This window comes from Ciconia boyciana, chromosome 7 (assembly GCF_034638445.1).
Source record: "Ciconia boyciana chromosome 7, ASM3463844v1, whole genome shotgun sequence".
Taxonomy (NCBI): Eukaryota; Metazoa; Chordata; class Aves; order Ciconiiformes; family Ciconiidae; genus Ciconia; species Ciconia boyciana.
The window spans coordinates 1510694-1526454 of record NC_132940.1 but is presented as its reverse complement, the minus strand read 5'-3'; the positions used below and the strand labels follow the sequence as shown (position 1 = coordinate 1526454).

Here is a 15761-nt window from a genome sequence, read left to right as displayed (position 1 = left end):
AAAAAACATTCCGGCATCTTCAGAGTGTGCTGTGACGGGTAATCCACCCTACTTCAATTTATTGAATGTTTTCAGTTCACAAAACATTCGGTGCAGAAGCCTATATCGTGACACGAGGAAAACAATATTTTCTGCTTATAAAACATATTGTATACAGCTAATTTCCCTTAAACCTCCGAGGGTCACTAAATGCAATGGGCATATCCTTGCTGCTTTTCATCACGGTTGTTTCCAACTGTGGTCAAAAGGCAAACCTCTGATATGATTTAAGAGGTTTGCTTTTACTTGGCTCTGTAAGTTGTAATAATTGCTTCTTTTCAGCTTCCTGAATTTCTGGCCTAACGGGTTACGTTACCCACAGGCAGGTAGCCATATCCAGACTTTAATGGGATCGCAAAGCCTACAGCATCGGAGCCGCGAGCAGCAGTATGAAGGAAACATGAACAAAGTCACCATTCAGCAGTTTCAGCCCCCGCTGCCTATTCAGATTCCCTCTTCGCAGAGCTCTCGAGCACCTCAGACAGGGAGATGTTTAATCCAAACCAAGGGGCAGAGAAGTACGGATACGTATCAGGAGCAGGTGAGGAAGCGTGTCTATAAAATAACACTTTGACAAAAACTTTCTGTTTTTTTCTTCCTTGAGCCTAGGGCAATAATGGAGGGCGGCTGAGCCAGACAGCATGGGGGAGGCATGGCTGAGCCAGAGGCCGGCGAGCAGGTCTGTCCTCTTCCCCGGCACCAGGGACTGATACAATTTTTTTCTTGGATTGACCAAGCAACACAATTTGGCACTGAAATTGCTGAACAGAGCTGACATCACTGGGTCATACCGAATTAATTCGCAATTTCTGCCAATTCCCCAGTAACCTCGTTCAGTGCTAACAGTGCAGCATGTTTGGCAAGATGCTGATCTTCTTAGATCTGTATCGGCTGCTCCAGTTTCGCCCTGCGAAAGGCCGGCTGTAGGTCCAGTGCCCCCAGTCTAACAAAACGGGTGCTGATGAGTTTCTTCATTAAGTGGTCCCATCCCCATTATATTTGGCCTTAATGACTGCAATAACTGTTGGAGGCACCTGACTTGCAGAATAAGGTTCCGAATCATCAGTAAACCTTTCTCTGGTGTAAAGTGCTGGACGATCCACGCAAGTAGCTGCCTGTATTAAGTCCCTGAGTATAGCCCTGAGATTCAGCAGCAGTTGCTTGTGCGGCTCACAGTACGTGCTCAGACTGGCTCAATGAACGGTCATTAAGCTACACTGAAGTCATTTTTATTTTATATTCAATTACCCAATGCCATTTAGAGTCATCCTGACTAAAAGATAAGGTTCAGCACTATTTCCTGGAGTAAGGCACTTGGAAAAGCGGTTGGTGCTCGGTGCGGGCTGTCGGGGCTGTGGCCCTGGTACTGACAGTGGTCTGAAGATCTCTGAGCTTCAAGCGTACTTACTCCTTGGGTTTGCCCCAAGCATAGCACCCGGGGATGCTGCATAGCACCCCTGGGACACCTTTTGGAAAAATAAAAGCGCACAGGATGAAGCCTCACTGACAGATTTATCCCAATGTTTAAGTGAAAAATTTGGCCAATGTGAACCGCTCTTTCACAAGTCTACAGGGGTTTTTTTTCTCCATGAAAATAAAATTTTAAAATATATGCAAAAGCACGTGCAGTGCTGTGAATATTATGGTATCATTGCAGCATGCTAAAATCATGAAAATACTTTCAGTTTATAACAATATGCTACTGACTTGTACCGTGTTGTGCAATACAGCTTTTGAGAGGGTCAACTCATCTCATTAATGGTGAAATGGGGTATACGAGAAGAAGATGCCATTGTTTAGATAGGCTTTAATGTTGGCATTAACTCGTCTTGCCGTATCTTTTTAACCTAGTTTTGTGTGAGAATAGAGAAGAATCCTGGCCTTGGTTTTAGTATCAGTGGTGGAATAAGTGGACAAGGAAATCCATTCAAACCTTCTGATAAGGTAAGTTATAAATTTCTCTCTAAATGGTCCTTATTTTAGAGTGCTATATATTGGAGACATAGATAACATGAGTGAAATTTTTATGCACTTCTGTTGTGATAATTGAAAGAATTTTTCCCATACTTGGCTTTTTTTTGTTAGGAGAGTGTTGTTTTCTTTTTTTTTTTTTCTGGTTAATGAAGATGAGAGAATCAAAACAGAAATCACGCGGGTGTCTGCCTTATATTCCATGTATAAGGTAATTTTTGAGACTGTTTCTGGAGAATCGCCTCTCTCACTTTTTTCTTTTAAAAGTCAATATAGGCCCTGATTAAACTTTCACTAAAGTCATTAGAGGGAATACTAAACCAGTAATAACATCACTGGGTAGCTGAAATGCCAGGGTTTATAGGAGCTGTATCAATAAAACCAGCCTGGCCTGCAAGCTGGTTTGGCGCTTACAAACACCGTGGCAAGCAGTCTTCTGTTCCGTAATGCTAATTAAAAATTACACCATTATGGTACGTGATGGTCAGGGACACTCGGTATTCATTCTGGGCATTACACATTGAAGAGGCTGGTAAACCTCTTTACAGTAAAAGGAAGCCTAGTAAAAATACAACATCTGGTGGTTATCAGCTACACAGGGCTTTAGGATTAGGAAATGGACTCTTAGACCTGTGAATTCATCTCTTCTGTGTGGTAAAACTGACTGGAGTTTGTTGAAAAAACAAGTACTATGGGTACCTCTCTGTTAAACATATTCTTATAGTTTATATTCTTTGATAATACTGGATTCAGTTTTAGGAGGCACTCATAACTTCCATAAATATTGAGAATGTTTGGCAAATGATGAAATTAAAACTGTCTCTTCATCTCTCCTCAAAAATTCGAGATCTGTGTGCAAATTAAAAAAATAATTTCCCCACCACTCTGAATTACAACAGAAAGCTAATTGGAAATGTAAAATAGGCTTGGAATATCAATCTAACACCATCTTAATTCCCTTCAGTTTTCTCATTGATAATCCCTGTTTTGAACTTCAAGAATAATTCCATGTAATGTACATAACCATCAGGTATTTTAACGACTCTCCCTTAAAACATACTCATTTTTGGTGTCCTTCTTTGAGACTGCACGCTGGAATTACACTTTATAACATCCCGGTCTTTTTTTCCACAGTTTAATGTATAGTGTTAGAATTAAGCTATACTTCCACTGTCTATCACTTGCCCGAAATTATTAAAGAAGAGTCTATATCCCACTATGAATGTGCCTGCACCAGTAATACATGCAGTGCAATAGCAGCTGTAGAGAGGCTTAATTTTACCAACCACAGGAATGCAAAGCCATGCACTAAGGGAGTGATAGGGTGGTTATACTGAAGGAATTAATAGTTCAAAGTTTTTGATGTGTTGTTACTCTGAAACATCGCTTCCCACACCGTTAAATCAGGTTTATCATGTTTTAAATATCACAGAAGCGGTAAGAGGGTGATATTGTCTCTCATCATACGTGCCAGTCGTTTGTGAGGGTTTAAGTCGCGCAAATGGTACTGTTCTGTCTGTCAGATGGGATCAGTGGGGATGGCAGTGAGCGCTCTTCTGCATAGTGATGTGGCCTCCTCCGGACACGCTGACGGTGCCGTGGTGAGAGGAGAGGACAGTAAAAGCAGCAGAGAGCACAGCAGCAATCAGTCATTTTGAATGGCAGGCTTGTGTCACAAGTCAGTGGCACGTGGATGGAACATAAGCAGCCCATTGCTCTGCTCTCGAGGAGCCCAGGTTTCTATAAGGTTAACAGAAATACTGGAGAGTACCTTGCTCCAGAAGGCTGTAAAATCCCTCAAGGACACACGTGATTTGCATGGTGATACCAAGCAGGGAATTTCTCTGGTGTCTCTGGGAGCAATGTAAATGGCTAAAATTTAGCGTGTGCTCAGTTCGAGAGTCTGCTTAAAGGTATTCCCCCTCGGCAGCAGGGCAAGCACAGCAGAGAAAGGGAGATCGAGGGTACAGAAGTACAGGACTGCATGAGCTGTATGGGAAATATTTCAAATGTGTTCATCATCTAGGAACTCAATCTTTGATTTTGGGGTTTTATTAACGTATTTTACTGACATTCTGAAAGCAAATCTAAAAATACCCTTTATTACTTAATAATTTTTCCCCTTTCAAAGTCATTCACTCCTCAGACGCTGGATTAAGTGACAGTCCTTCAGACCATTATACTGCATATCTCAAGGGCTGAATATCAAGACTGCTTTTTAGAAATTGTTTTAAACCTTTTTTTCCCTAGAGGAAGTAAACCAAGATTACTGTGTAGATTATGGTACGCATTATTCTAATAAATTAATGCTTGCTCCATTTTAATTATCCTCCTGATAACCCAGTTACTGTTGCCCTATTCAAATTAGACATTATTTTGTGATGTGGAATCTTAGTTTCAGATGACCCACAATGATATTTGTATCAGGCGATAACTAGCTGAAGGTCATGGAGGCCTGCTACAAACCCAAACTACTGTTTGATTACAGACAGATTAAAAAAGAGTGTACTGTTTAGACCATTGCCCGAGTATATAAAGCCCCCAGATGCCAGTTAGGGAGACACCTGTATTTTGGGAACTAGTTCTTGGTGATAGCATCCTAACCTCTGTTACTTCTGACTTATAGGGTATCTTTGTTACTAGGGTTCAGCCTGACGGACCAGCATCCAGCCTGCTCCAGCCTGGCGATAAGATCCTCCAGGTATGGATGGATTTAACTGCTTTGTAACTGAACTCAGTCTTTGCATCTGACAAGTACAATGATATTGTTTTCAGTAGAAGTTAACTGCTAGTTTTGTTGTTATGGTACTTTAATATTGGTTGAGAACAGAGTGTTACTCGCGGTGCTTTTGAAAGCTGGTCTCGGAAGGAATAGAGCCGTTTGAAAACGAACCGGGGACTGGGTTCGTCCGAAACGAAAAGAGGCACTGGGGTGTGCTGTCCGACAGCCCCCCGCCACTGGCGGGGAGCGGAGTTAAACCCGGGGAGCACGCTGAGAGCAGGGGGACCACAGCTCAGCCAGGAGCCGGCTGCCCTTCCTTCTGCCCGGCAGCGGCTGCTCCCCAGGGGTCCTCAGTAAGGCACGCTGATGCCAGCACCAGCCTTCTGGGAGGGAATGGCACTGCGGGAAAGGGTTAATGCTTACCATCTGGCACAGGAAGGATCCAGTTGACACAATTTAAACTCTAAAATAAAAATAATCCTTACATCATGTCCAGCTTTTCCACACAAACAGCGCAAGAAGGTGCAGGGAGAAAGGAGCTTGACAAGCAGTTCCACAAGCATAAGTGTATGACAAAGCAAGACACGCTTATAATTTTCACCTTCGCGGCTGATGTGACACTGGTGTAAGGAGCTATATAGTCACATTTTTTGCCAGAATTGTAACTGGCAATATTTTTGCCTGTCTTTGGCTGCCTCAGCATTTTTGAATGCACTCGGATGAAAAACAGCCGCTGCTGGATCCACTGCTGGAGCATGGAAGCATCTGCATAATTTACAGAGAAATCTCAGGGTTTTGTTTTCTTTTTTGTTTCTGTAACAAATATTTTCTGTATTCCAGTGAACTTCTTAAATAGAAAGACAGGCCATTCCTGAACATACCTTTCAAAAATTCCTCATTCACAGCAAATAACGGCTGTCCCTGTAGAAAAGGGTTTTCTACCATGTCCTGCAAGGTTGTTTCTTTTTTTTTGTTAAGCCTGGAAAATGTGTTACCACTGGCAGCGAATCGCATTGCTTTTGACAAAAGGAGGAGAGTCATTGTAGTTGTCTGAAAGGCTTATAACAGTTTTTAAAGCCGTTCACACTGATCAAGGGGAAGAGGTTAACTGTGTTTTAATGGGTTATATGAAGGAAGTCAGCAAACCAAGGATGTTTCAGACCTCTTGGGTAGCCTGTCTCCCCCTGCCTCCCTCTCTCCTTTGCTCCCCCTGCCCCTCCTCCCCGGCACGGGCACTGCGGTAGTTCTCAGCTCCGAAGTCTACAATAGGCAACTCGGGTTTAATTGCTAGTATGTTCAAAAAACAATGAAATAAAGAAAACAGCGAAGCTAAATGAAGTACAAAATTAGCTAGAGATACTTAGAATTATCAAGGCGCTCTATTGAAAGCTGAGCTTAGTAACAGAAACAAAAATAGGTAAAATATGTTAAAACGTGACAGCAAAATAAGGTGAGAAGGATGCCCGCGGGGGCAAGCAGTGGGCATAGGCCATGGGAGTAGTCTTAACGGAGTCGTGCGAGGGCTGTGTTGTGCTGTGCAGGGACAGGTCTGGTGCGTGTGCGTACCTAGCGTGTCTTCAGCAAAGGGGTACGCTTTTGACCTGCACTTATTTTATAGCTATTGCTCTGTCAGATGATTTCTCCGGGTGGGCACAGGCCATCAGGAGCTGGGATTTCTCATGTTTCAGCATGTGTGCCTAAAAGAGGAGCATTTACGTATATTTATATAATTACATTTAAGGTACTGCTGCTTTTTTTTTAGGTAGCAAATTTCACTTTCCAAATTTATTCATCACTTACGTTGATGCCGTTTGTTTGACTTCACACTCTCAGTCATTCTCGTAGGATTGTGGATCAGTCTCAGCAGAGTTTCTCATTTGTCACTGTCAGTACAGCATTTCGAATTCTCTGGCAAGAACATTTTCCTTTTATTTGCAATTACTTCTACCCATGCATAATACCTGTTACCAGGTGTTGATTTATATTGTGGTAAGTAAAAGCACAGTCATTAATCTCATGAAGGAATTAACAGAAAAAACCGGTAACTGTGATGGAGGATATTTTACTTCTCAAATCTAAGCAATGCCTTTAGCTAGAAGTATCCAGATCCCTAGGCAGTAAGAACTTGAAATTATTAATACTCACTGGCATCGCTTCACCTCCACCCCCATTTTCCACTATTACCATCACCTCTGTTTGCATTTATCTGGTGAGACAATCCCCTGCCGGAGACGAGGGCGTTGCAATACCAGTTACTATGCAGAGGGAGGTTCCTCTTCACCCACAGCCTCTCTTCTTCGGCCTCTGTAGCTATCTGCACCACTCGTTGTCTTCCAACGTGTGCTGGTTGTGACACCAGTTTCTGCTGGGACTCCGAGGGAGGAACCATCTTCCTTGTTTCCTCAGTCTTAGCCCACTCTGTCCTCATGCTGTCTGCCCCGTGATCTGCTTTTCATACCATCTAAATCTTCCATGCTACAGGCTCTCCCTCCCGTCTTGTCTGTCCGACGCTTTCCCCCAGCGTTACTGGCTGGTGCCTCTATGTTTTATCATGTCAGGTAACCCCAGTGTCACCGTCGCTGGAGCACCTCGATGCTTGTGCGCCTTGTGTGCTCCCATGCAGTGCATTCAGTTTACTCAAGATGATGCACAAGACCAAGACTCCAAGGGGAAGTTTTTTAAAGATTTACATGGAAGAATTTGCTTAGCAGGATGTTTTCGGGAGAAGCAGTCATGTTTCTGTCATGCACTTCTGTGTCTCCCCAAGCAGTTTTGGTAAAAGAGGGAGGGAAGCTTTAAAAATTAAAAGGCTTGACATTCCCTGGGTGGACTTACCCAACTCACTGAGAAGCTGGCATTCTTAAACATGGTTTTGCCCGTTGCCTGTTTTTGATAGCAGAGTGTGTCAGTGTCTCCTGCGGTGAACAAATTCTGGTCCTTGCAAGTCCAGAGCCCACGGCCCCGCTGGGATCCTGGGGGGACCAAAATGGTTGTATCTTTCCTTTCTGTGTCATAAGCTCTTAAGTTATTTATTTGATAAGTAAGAATGATTTTTCTGTTGTAGAATTAGCAGCAGTTTTAGGAGATGACTTTTAAGGAGGAACACACTTGTGTGGCTGCTAAGTCTGTCAGCAAGGGGAGAGCAGCTCTGCCAGTTGTGTCATACAATTTTGCCACTGTCTGATAAAGGCTGCCCTTCGGTTCTAAGGAATCTTGTTTTGGTGGCTCCGTGATTCAGCTGAAACCCATTCTTTCTGTCTAATAATTAGAACTAAATAATCACTCAATGTGTAAATGCATATGCGGATTTCATAGCATGTTTTGTGGGGAATGTGAGACCGCGGCAGGAATGAAAGAAGTAGATTACGATTATCATTTATTTATAAGTTAAATTACAAATCCCTCTGGGTGTGGCCTGCTTAGGTATTTTTGAATGTGTCTCTCCTACAGCCCTCTTCCACTGAGCAACTTTTCTTGTAGAAAAGAGGTTTCTCCGCTAGCTAGAGCCGAACCTGCACAACATTTTCCTGTCCCCCTCACTGCGCAGCTTGAAAATGAGAAGGGGAGTAGGCAGAGCTGGCCTGCTCTCAGGCTTGTTTGCAGGTTATTTTTTTTTTTCTGAATGAGCAGTACAGAACCCAGTGAGCTATATGGGGAGTAAACCGAAACTTCTTCAGTTTCCCTCTGAATTACATCAGAGTCCGAGCTGACCTCAAACTGAATGCCAAGTGGCTGCCTCATTTGGGCGCATAAGTGAATGTCTTTTTGAAACTTTTCCTGCCTGAAATTTGTATTCCTGTTTCTCACAGCAAATATATTTGGTTGTATTAAGCTGAACAAAAGTGAGGTACTTTTCGCTATTGCTTGGGTGCTGCCTTTTCTCTGTGCTCTGTGCCTGCCCTGTGCAGTTGTCAGCGCTGGAGCTCGCAGCAGCCGATACCTTTGCACAGAAACCTTCCAGTGCCCAGAAAGCACCGCCACGCTCGCGAGCTTCCTGGTCGGAAAGCCTGTAGAGCTGTGTGCCCAGCACTTCTTTTAATTACCATTCTGGGCTGGGCATCCTTTAATACAGCGAGAGGGCGTGGGGTATCCTTCCACCGAGCGGCTGGTCCAGGGGGAGGACCTTAACGTCTGCGAGGAGACGGCCGGCAGTGGGCACGGGCGAGCTGGGGAGATGTGGGCACCCTGCGGTGAGCTGGGGAGATGTGGGCACCCTGCGGGGCTCTGGCAGCCACGTTGTGCTGCTTGTCCAGTGCCTCAGCCGTGCTGGCTGCTGGTAAGGGGTGGATCTTGAAGTCTGGCTTCCGTGTATGATATGGCGTAGTATGGTTTCGTTGTGGCCGAGAAGATCTCCATGTATAATGGTCTGGTTATGTGCAACAGATGTCTGGTAGTTCTTCTACGGGGCTGTAATTTCACAGCTGCGGTAGTTTATTAACCAAAGCATGAAGGCTTCACTAACCTATTTTTAAATGTTAGTTAAAATATATATGCATTGTTAAAGTGCAGCGTGTTTATAGAATGGCTATAAGCTAGAGAGAGCAGATTCTGCCACGGACAGCCCTATAGCCTGCCTCCCGAATACCTTCTCAGCCCCAGCAGCCTCCCTAACCACTGCATAGTGCCGGTCCCAGCTGTACACCCGCACGGTCCCGGACACGGTCTCGCTGTGCCTTTAGCAATGGGCTCCGCGGGCCAAGGACAGTGGAGGGTTCTGCAGGTGACTTTGGGGAGCGCAGGGGGAGCTTTGAAGCAGCTGAGCGGTGACCCCGCTGCGTGCACGCCCTGCAGTGGGGCCACGGCAGTCTGAGGACTTACCTGGCGCCGAGGGAGTAGTCCTGAGGCTTCCGTGGGTGGCTGAAAGGCAGGTGCCTGCAGCGAGCGTTATCTTTGTTCGGTACCGGGTCACCTCCACGGGCTGGCTTTATGCGGTAGAATGGTGGATCTTCTACTTTGGCTTATTGATCACACTCAGTAACTGTTGGTAATTATGTTTAGAATTTGACTATTTTAAATAGCCTTGTAATAGACAAGTTATAGAAAGATTTAATTAGCGCTAAAGCAGAACAGTTTATTCAGTAAATTTTTCCCTTTTTGTATATGCAGTATGTCTGCATCTGATCTGAGCCGGAGCCTCCTCTGTAGTCAGCAATGCATTCTGGCAGCATTAACTCTCTTTGAGCTTCACAGCGTTTGAAACTCTTACATCCCAGAGTTATTGTTTCTTCAGAAAAGATGCAGAATATCAGAGAGTCACAGGATAATTGAAGTCAGAAGGGACCCCCGGAGGTCCTCAAAGCAGGGAGGTGCAGTCTCTGTCCGACGGAGGAAGTGAGAAATGCGTCCTCTCAGTCAAACTCCTGTTTGTGGGAAATCGTGATATGATTATTATTTATTTTAGCCTTGTTTTTAATTTTCATATATCCCTTTGCTCCCCCAAAATGAAGACACTAAATAGAATCTCACTTGATTTCTCTTCTTGTTTTTGTGTTACAGGCAAATGGACACAGTTTTGTACATATGGAACATGAGAAAGCTGTATTACTACTGAAGAGTTTCCAGAATACAGTAGACCTAGTTATTCAACGTGAGCTTACTGTCTAAATATTTTTTTATAAATAGTAAATATATCTAGCCAGATCTAATGTTCAAACAGATTTATACATAGGAAACAAATTTTTTGCCAATTGCTGGACCAATGGCAAACAGTAGTGCCAAATGTATAATACTATATGTTAGTACCAACCATCTTGAAAAAAATATATTAACTATATAAATATATTGTTCATGTGGCTATGTATTAGTTTTAATTGTCAGCCTCTGGCTGTGCATTGGTGCGTTTTTTTAATCAAGTTACTTCTTAAAGTCAATTTCATATGATTTCAAAACACAGAAGCACATACAAATTCTTTAGGAATTCTGCTGTCCATCAGAAACACTGCCTCAAAGTTGTATATGCCTTTATAAAGATAAAATATATTAACCTGTACTTCCCATGAAATATTTCTATCATGTCACATACAAAAATATAGAGAAAAAATATTTTCATAAACACCTCAAAGAAAGTATATATTAAATTAAATTTAATAATGTTCATTTATTTTCAATGCAAAGATATTATATGCCTTATGAAAATACCTGTACATATGCAGTGTGTATAGCTGGCTCCATATTAATTAGTAAAAATGTCACTATACAGGGTGAGATACTTAATAAATTATACTGTCAACTCTGGGACCTAGATATAACTAACCTACATGAAAATTGGTTAACTTCCTTCTGTTTGACACTTTAGTTGATTCCATGGGAACACACTAAATGGACGAACAGTGAGTTTAGACAGGTACGGCTCAGAAATGGAAGAAGGTTGTGATGGGTGGCAGTAAGACTTCTTTTGTTGCTGCTAATTTTACTACTTAGCTTTTTAATTTAAAATGATAGGCCCGTTACGTTCCCCATTCCCCCAGTCTTACACTGTTCTGTATTTTGACTCTGGTCCAGGCTGTGCTAGCCCCTGCTCGCTATATTCACTGTCAGTGAGGCTTTAACCTTTACACAATCCTTCACCTGAGTCATAGTCTCTCTAAAATGAGTGGGAGCAGATTTAGTCTGATACGATACGTCACGGGGAGCAGCGAATGACCCTGAGCGAGCCTGGGAAAAGCTTTCCCGCTGAAGTACGCAGTCTGAGAACCCTTAAGGTAAAAGTCCTGGTGCTGCCAACAGAGCATACTGACAGCAGAGAGCTTTGCAGAACTGCTGTTGGTTCCGCAGTTCAGGTGTCCACCGTGGACGGAAAAACATAAGAAAACCTCCCACGAGATTTTTTCAGGGGATCCAGTTTCCATCGGCCTGAATGACACCGATGGCAACGGACTGCAGGGAGAGCTGGAACCTGCTCCGGGAGGGCCAGGCTCCCTCGCACCTTTTCCAGCTGGATTAGCAACACCCTGAAAAACCCAGCTCCGAGGCGTGTAGCTATAGCACATGGGCACGGCCAGGAACATTTTACTTTTCTGCTTGCAAGAGCCTCTAGAAAGTCTTCAACCTTTCTTCTCTTCCCATCAAGTGCATGCTGACCGAGGTAATTATACTTCAAATTAAACTAAACCTCAACAGACAATAGTGCCGTTATGTATGGCATGCTATGTGGACCTAGTATTCCTCCCACAGAGGAATTCCTCCACTTTGTGGAGTTCTGCTGCAGTCCTGGGTGCAGTAAGCGGAAGGCCTGAGCGACGAAAGGTGCTGTCAGCATTCCTGTTAGCCGATGCGTCCCTGAGGTCCCCAAAACACCCCAGTACTCGGAGCTCCCGCACAGGCGGCTTGGTGTGCGAGGGGCTCACGCCAGGCGCGAGGCAAAGCGGACAAACTCGCGGGAGAGAAATGTGCGGAGGTTACTAAGCACCTAGCAGTGGCGTTGGGTTCGGGTGTTGGGAGAGGGTGGTACTGTGAAGACCACCTGTGCACACAGGAAAGGAGAGATAGAGTACCCCATACATAAAAATTAAATTACAAAGTAGTTCATACAGTAGGGACTATCCCCTAAGGTTATGATGAAGCACCAGCTTTGTAATGGTTTGGATTTTTTTTCCTTTTTTTTTTTTTTCTAACTGCATGGCAACTGCTGGGAAGTAATGGCCGGCCGGCCTGCGGCACTGAAGCCGGCGTGCTGGGTCAGCGCAGAGCTGCAGCCCTGGGCTCGGCTGCGCTAAGGGATTTCTTTAGCAATCATTCGGGAAGTGACATTCTACATTTGCATGCAAGTTCCCTGCTCTCTGATTGTTTGCATCTCCCTTTTTCTCCTCAATCAACAGGAACGATTAAGTTTACTAGTATAAAGATTAATGAAAGATGAATTCCAAGCTGATGGAGCAGGTTCCCACATCACATGCATTTCACTGTATCCACGCAGGCGTTCCTGCTGGCAGAGCTTCTGTACCACCGACGTGGCAACACGCCCCAGGTGCCACAGTGAGCCATAGCTGATGCTAATCCTAAAATTTACGATTTAAATAAGTGATTTTGTGATATTCAGAACATAAATTTAAGTAATTAATACTTGTCAGTAAATTAAAATCTTCTTGATCCCTCAAGCTGAAAAAGCTTGCTGAGTTTGCACGATTTGGTTTTGGATCGTTATTTGCTCAATTTTTTTCAGCTTTCAGTTTTCCATCACATGGATGTAATTTCATAACGTGCCATCAAATCACTCAGGCTTTGGCAGAGCCCATCTAAAAGTTTTCTAACATTCATGGCATTTCAGGGGCCAAAATTTCCATTCTTAAGTCCTCATTGCCCTTTAAAAAAAAAAGAAATAAGGGTTTATTCAACGTCATGTTCAGAAAATTGTAGACACCTACGTAGCCTTTAGTTAATGATGTTAAATGGGAATTAGGTCCCTTAATAGGCATTTATGCGCCTGAATTCCTCTGTGGAGCTGCCTTTGTCTTTCCTGCAGAAAATCCCCTCCTGACGGGGAGCACACAGGGCCCCACCGGGCGATGCGGCCCCCCACGTCTGTTGTCACACGCCCCGTAGGGACTTCACGGGAGCGCAGCTCCCCAGCTCAGAAATCCTTCCTGTGACTCTGCCTCGGGCAGGAAAGTGGAGTAAACGCCTGCAGCAGCTTTGAACCGTGCTGTAACGCTGTCTGATGGTGTCGTACAGAACGCGAGGCACCCATCCGCCCCGCAAGCAAAAGGACAGGGCAGGCTCCTGAGGCGTGTGGCAGCGTTAAATACACGTACCGCGTACGTAGCACCAAAAATGAGATGCAGGTGTAGGAAGGGTGACGTGGGCTCTGCCTTAGGACCTAGAACCAAGATAACAACTTACAGGTAAAAACTGGTAAACTGAAAAAAGCGCCTGAGCTTTAGTGCTCGTTAATGCCATATTTTGTGCTCGGCTCTTTTTCTGCATGCTGAGTTTATTAGATGTAAAGCACAGTGGCATAATCAGTCGGGGCTGTGTGCAGAACTGCATTTCAAGATTGCTGAGTGCTTTCATTAATGGGCTATAATGAAAAGGAAATTACAGTAAAATTAAGTTAGTGCAGTGGAATGTCACATTTAAATCCTTAACTTAGCCAAAACTCCCAGCGACCCTAGAAAGGGGCTTGGGGGGAGCATTTGGATGCCCAGCTAAAACATACTGTAGCGAAGCTTTAACATCAACCCCCCCCCAAATACCAAATATTTTCTTTTTGGCATTATTTTTATTCAAATTGGCTGAAATGATGTTTCTAGCACTAGTATTATGAGCAATTAAAATTACTTTAATGGGACTACTTGGGATTTTTATGTTAGTCCTTCAAAATAACTTGCACCTTTTGTCTTTCCTGGAAGGTCTCCTGTAACCTCACAGACACAGTCACGTACAACCCGGTTTGCAGGTCGGGTACCAGGTTATGTGCATGCTTTGCACATAATTATGATTTTTTTTTTTTTTTTAAACTAAATACGATCATATGGCAAGTGCTGGAGGCGGGTGACGGTCCACCCTGAGATGAATTCCACACGTGGGTTCATTTTCATGTGCGTGAATGAATTTTGATCCAGGCAAGCACGGTCTCAGAGTGCAGAGCGTTTCCTTTCTTCAGGCTGTTCAGCACGCCCGAATACACCGTGTGTTCTCCACGCCGACTATACAAGCACTCGAAGTCAGTATCTTTCCACAGCTACTAAGGGAAGTTTTCACCCTGACCGAAACAGGCTGTGCTGGAAATGCCGGGGAAGCCCAGCCTGCGGCCGGCAGCTCTGCCCCGCCAGGTTTTCACTGTAGTGCCGCGGCGCGCGGTCCCTGGCACTAGGTCTGTTAGCTGGGAACGCGCAGTCCGGCTTTGGGAGATTTTTTCCATGCAATAAACACTTAACTAACGATCCTCAGGGAAGGGCTAGATTCAAAAAGGAAGCCTGCGATGGAATTCTCTTATCCTCATTTTGTAACAAGTTTTAAGGAGCTCAGTGGTCGGTGCCAGAGCTCCCGTTCCTGTGCTGCCCCTCGTACCCTGTAACCCACGGCGGGGCCCCTCCGCCGCGTACGCGGGGTGCCCAAAGCCCAGTGGCCAGACCGGTGGGAGCTCGCTTGCTTTTCTGCAGTCTTCTCACAAGGCAGCTCTTAAGGGGAAAAAAGGGGGGGGGGAGGGGGGCGGGGAAGGGAAAAAAAAAGGTGCTTCCAAAATGCTTTTCTTAGTTTGAGAAAAAAGCTAAGCCCAGACCCCAGGAAGCCTGCAGGACTCTCCAGTCTTAATAATTCACCCGTTTTCCCCTTCACAGCTTGCGGTTTTTATCTGGGTGTTGATAAACGATGACATTTAGAAGCCAGTTTTTTCATACTAGCGATCATTTAACGTCCTCAAAGCTGTTTTGATGTTTGCCAAGGTATTTTTGAACATGTCCATGTCTGCATCTATGTTTCGTGGCACTACGCCAGCTCCTGAGGCGGGGACAGGGTGTGCCAGCCAGGGACGGCCGGGCCTGGCCAGCGCCTCAGCGCGGGTGCCCGGGCCGGACAAAGCTGAGCGGAGGGGACAGCCGAGAGCCGAGGGGTAAGCGCCCAGCGCCGGGTTGGGAGGGGACAGCAAATGCAGCCATTGCCGGGGTTCACTGGGAGCACTCAGCCTGAAGGGCCGCTGAGGCTTTTCCAGGGTGGCCTTCTCCTGACCAGGAAGGAAAAGGCCTTGGAACCGTTGCTGTAATAGCCATATTTTTAGCTCATACAGGAACACCTGAAAAGTGCAACCGCTGATGCTGTAGAACACCACTAAGCTTCACGAGCCAAAAATCCAACTAAAAATTACAGTATGAAACGTTCAGGACATGAGTTCACTGTTGCTAGTAGGCGCTTTGAATGTAAAGCCGTTCCTTGGTTAAACCTCGCTGGCTTGTAATATAGCATTTAATTACCTTATGCAATCAAAAAAAAATGCTTATTTATAGGTGTGTGTGTATATATGTATATATCTGATAGAGATATATGCAACAGGAAATGCAAAGACAGTATTAAATGAAAACCCATACATTTCAGT

At 44.7% G+C, this 15761-nt stretch overlaps 1 protein-coding gene across 9 annotated transcripts in view; it reads left to right on the top strand.

The window, feature by feature from the left end:
• LRRC7 (leucine rich repeat containing 7) overlaps positions 1 to 10771 on the top strand; it is a 175884-nt gene extending 165113 nt beyond the window's left edge. For 3 of the 9 annotated variants that reach the window (XR_012043491.1, XM_072868213.1, XM_072868210.1), the window contains one exon: positions 322 to 379. Coding sequence is in view for 7 of the 9 variants with exons in the window: in XM_072868210.1 (XP_072724311.1) it covers positions 322 to 342 (21 nt within the window). In the remaining 2 variants the exon portion in view is untranslated. Of the gene's footprint in view, positions 1 to 321; positions 581 to 1890; positions 1984 to 4636; positions 4712 to 10228 lie in introns of those variants that run through there. The other 6 variants (XM_072868207.1, XM_072868205.1, XR_012043489.1 and 3 more) reach the window with 4 other exon arrangements.
• The last annotated feature ends 4990 nt before the right edge of the window (positions 10772 to 15761 follow it).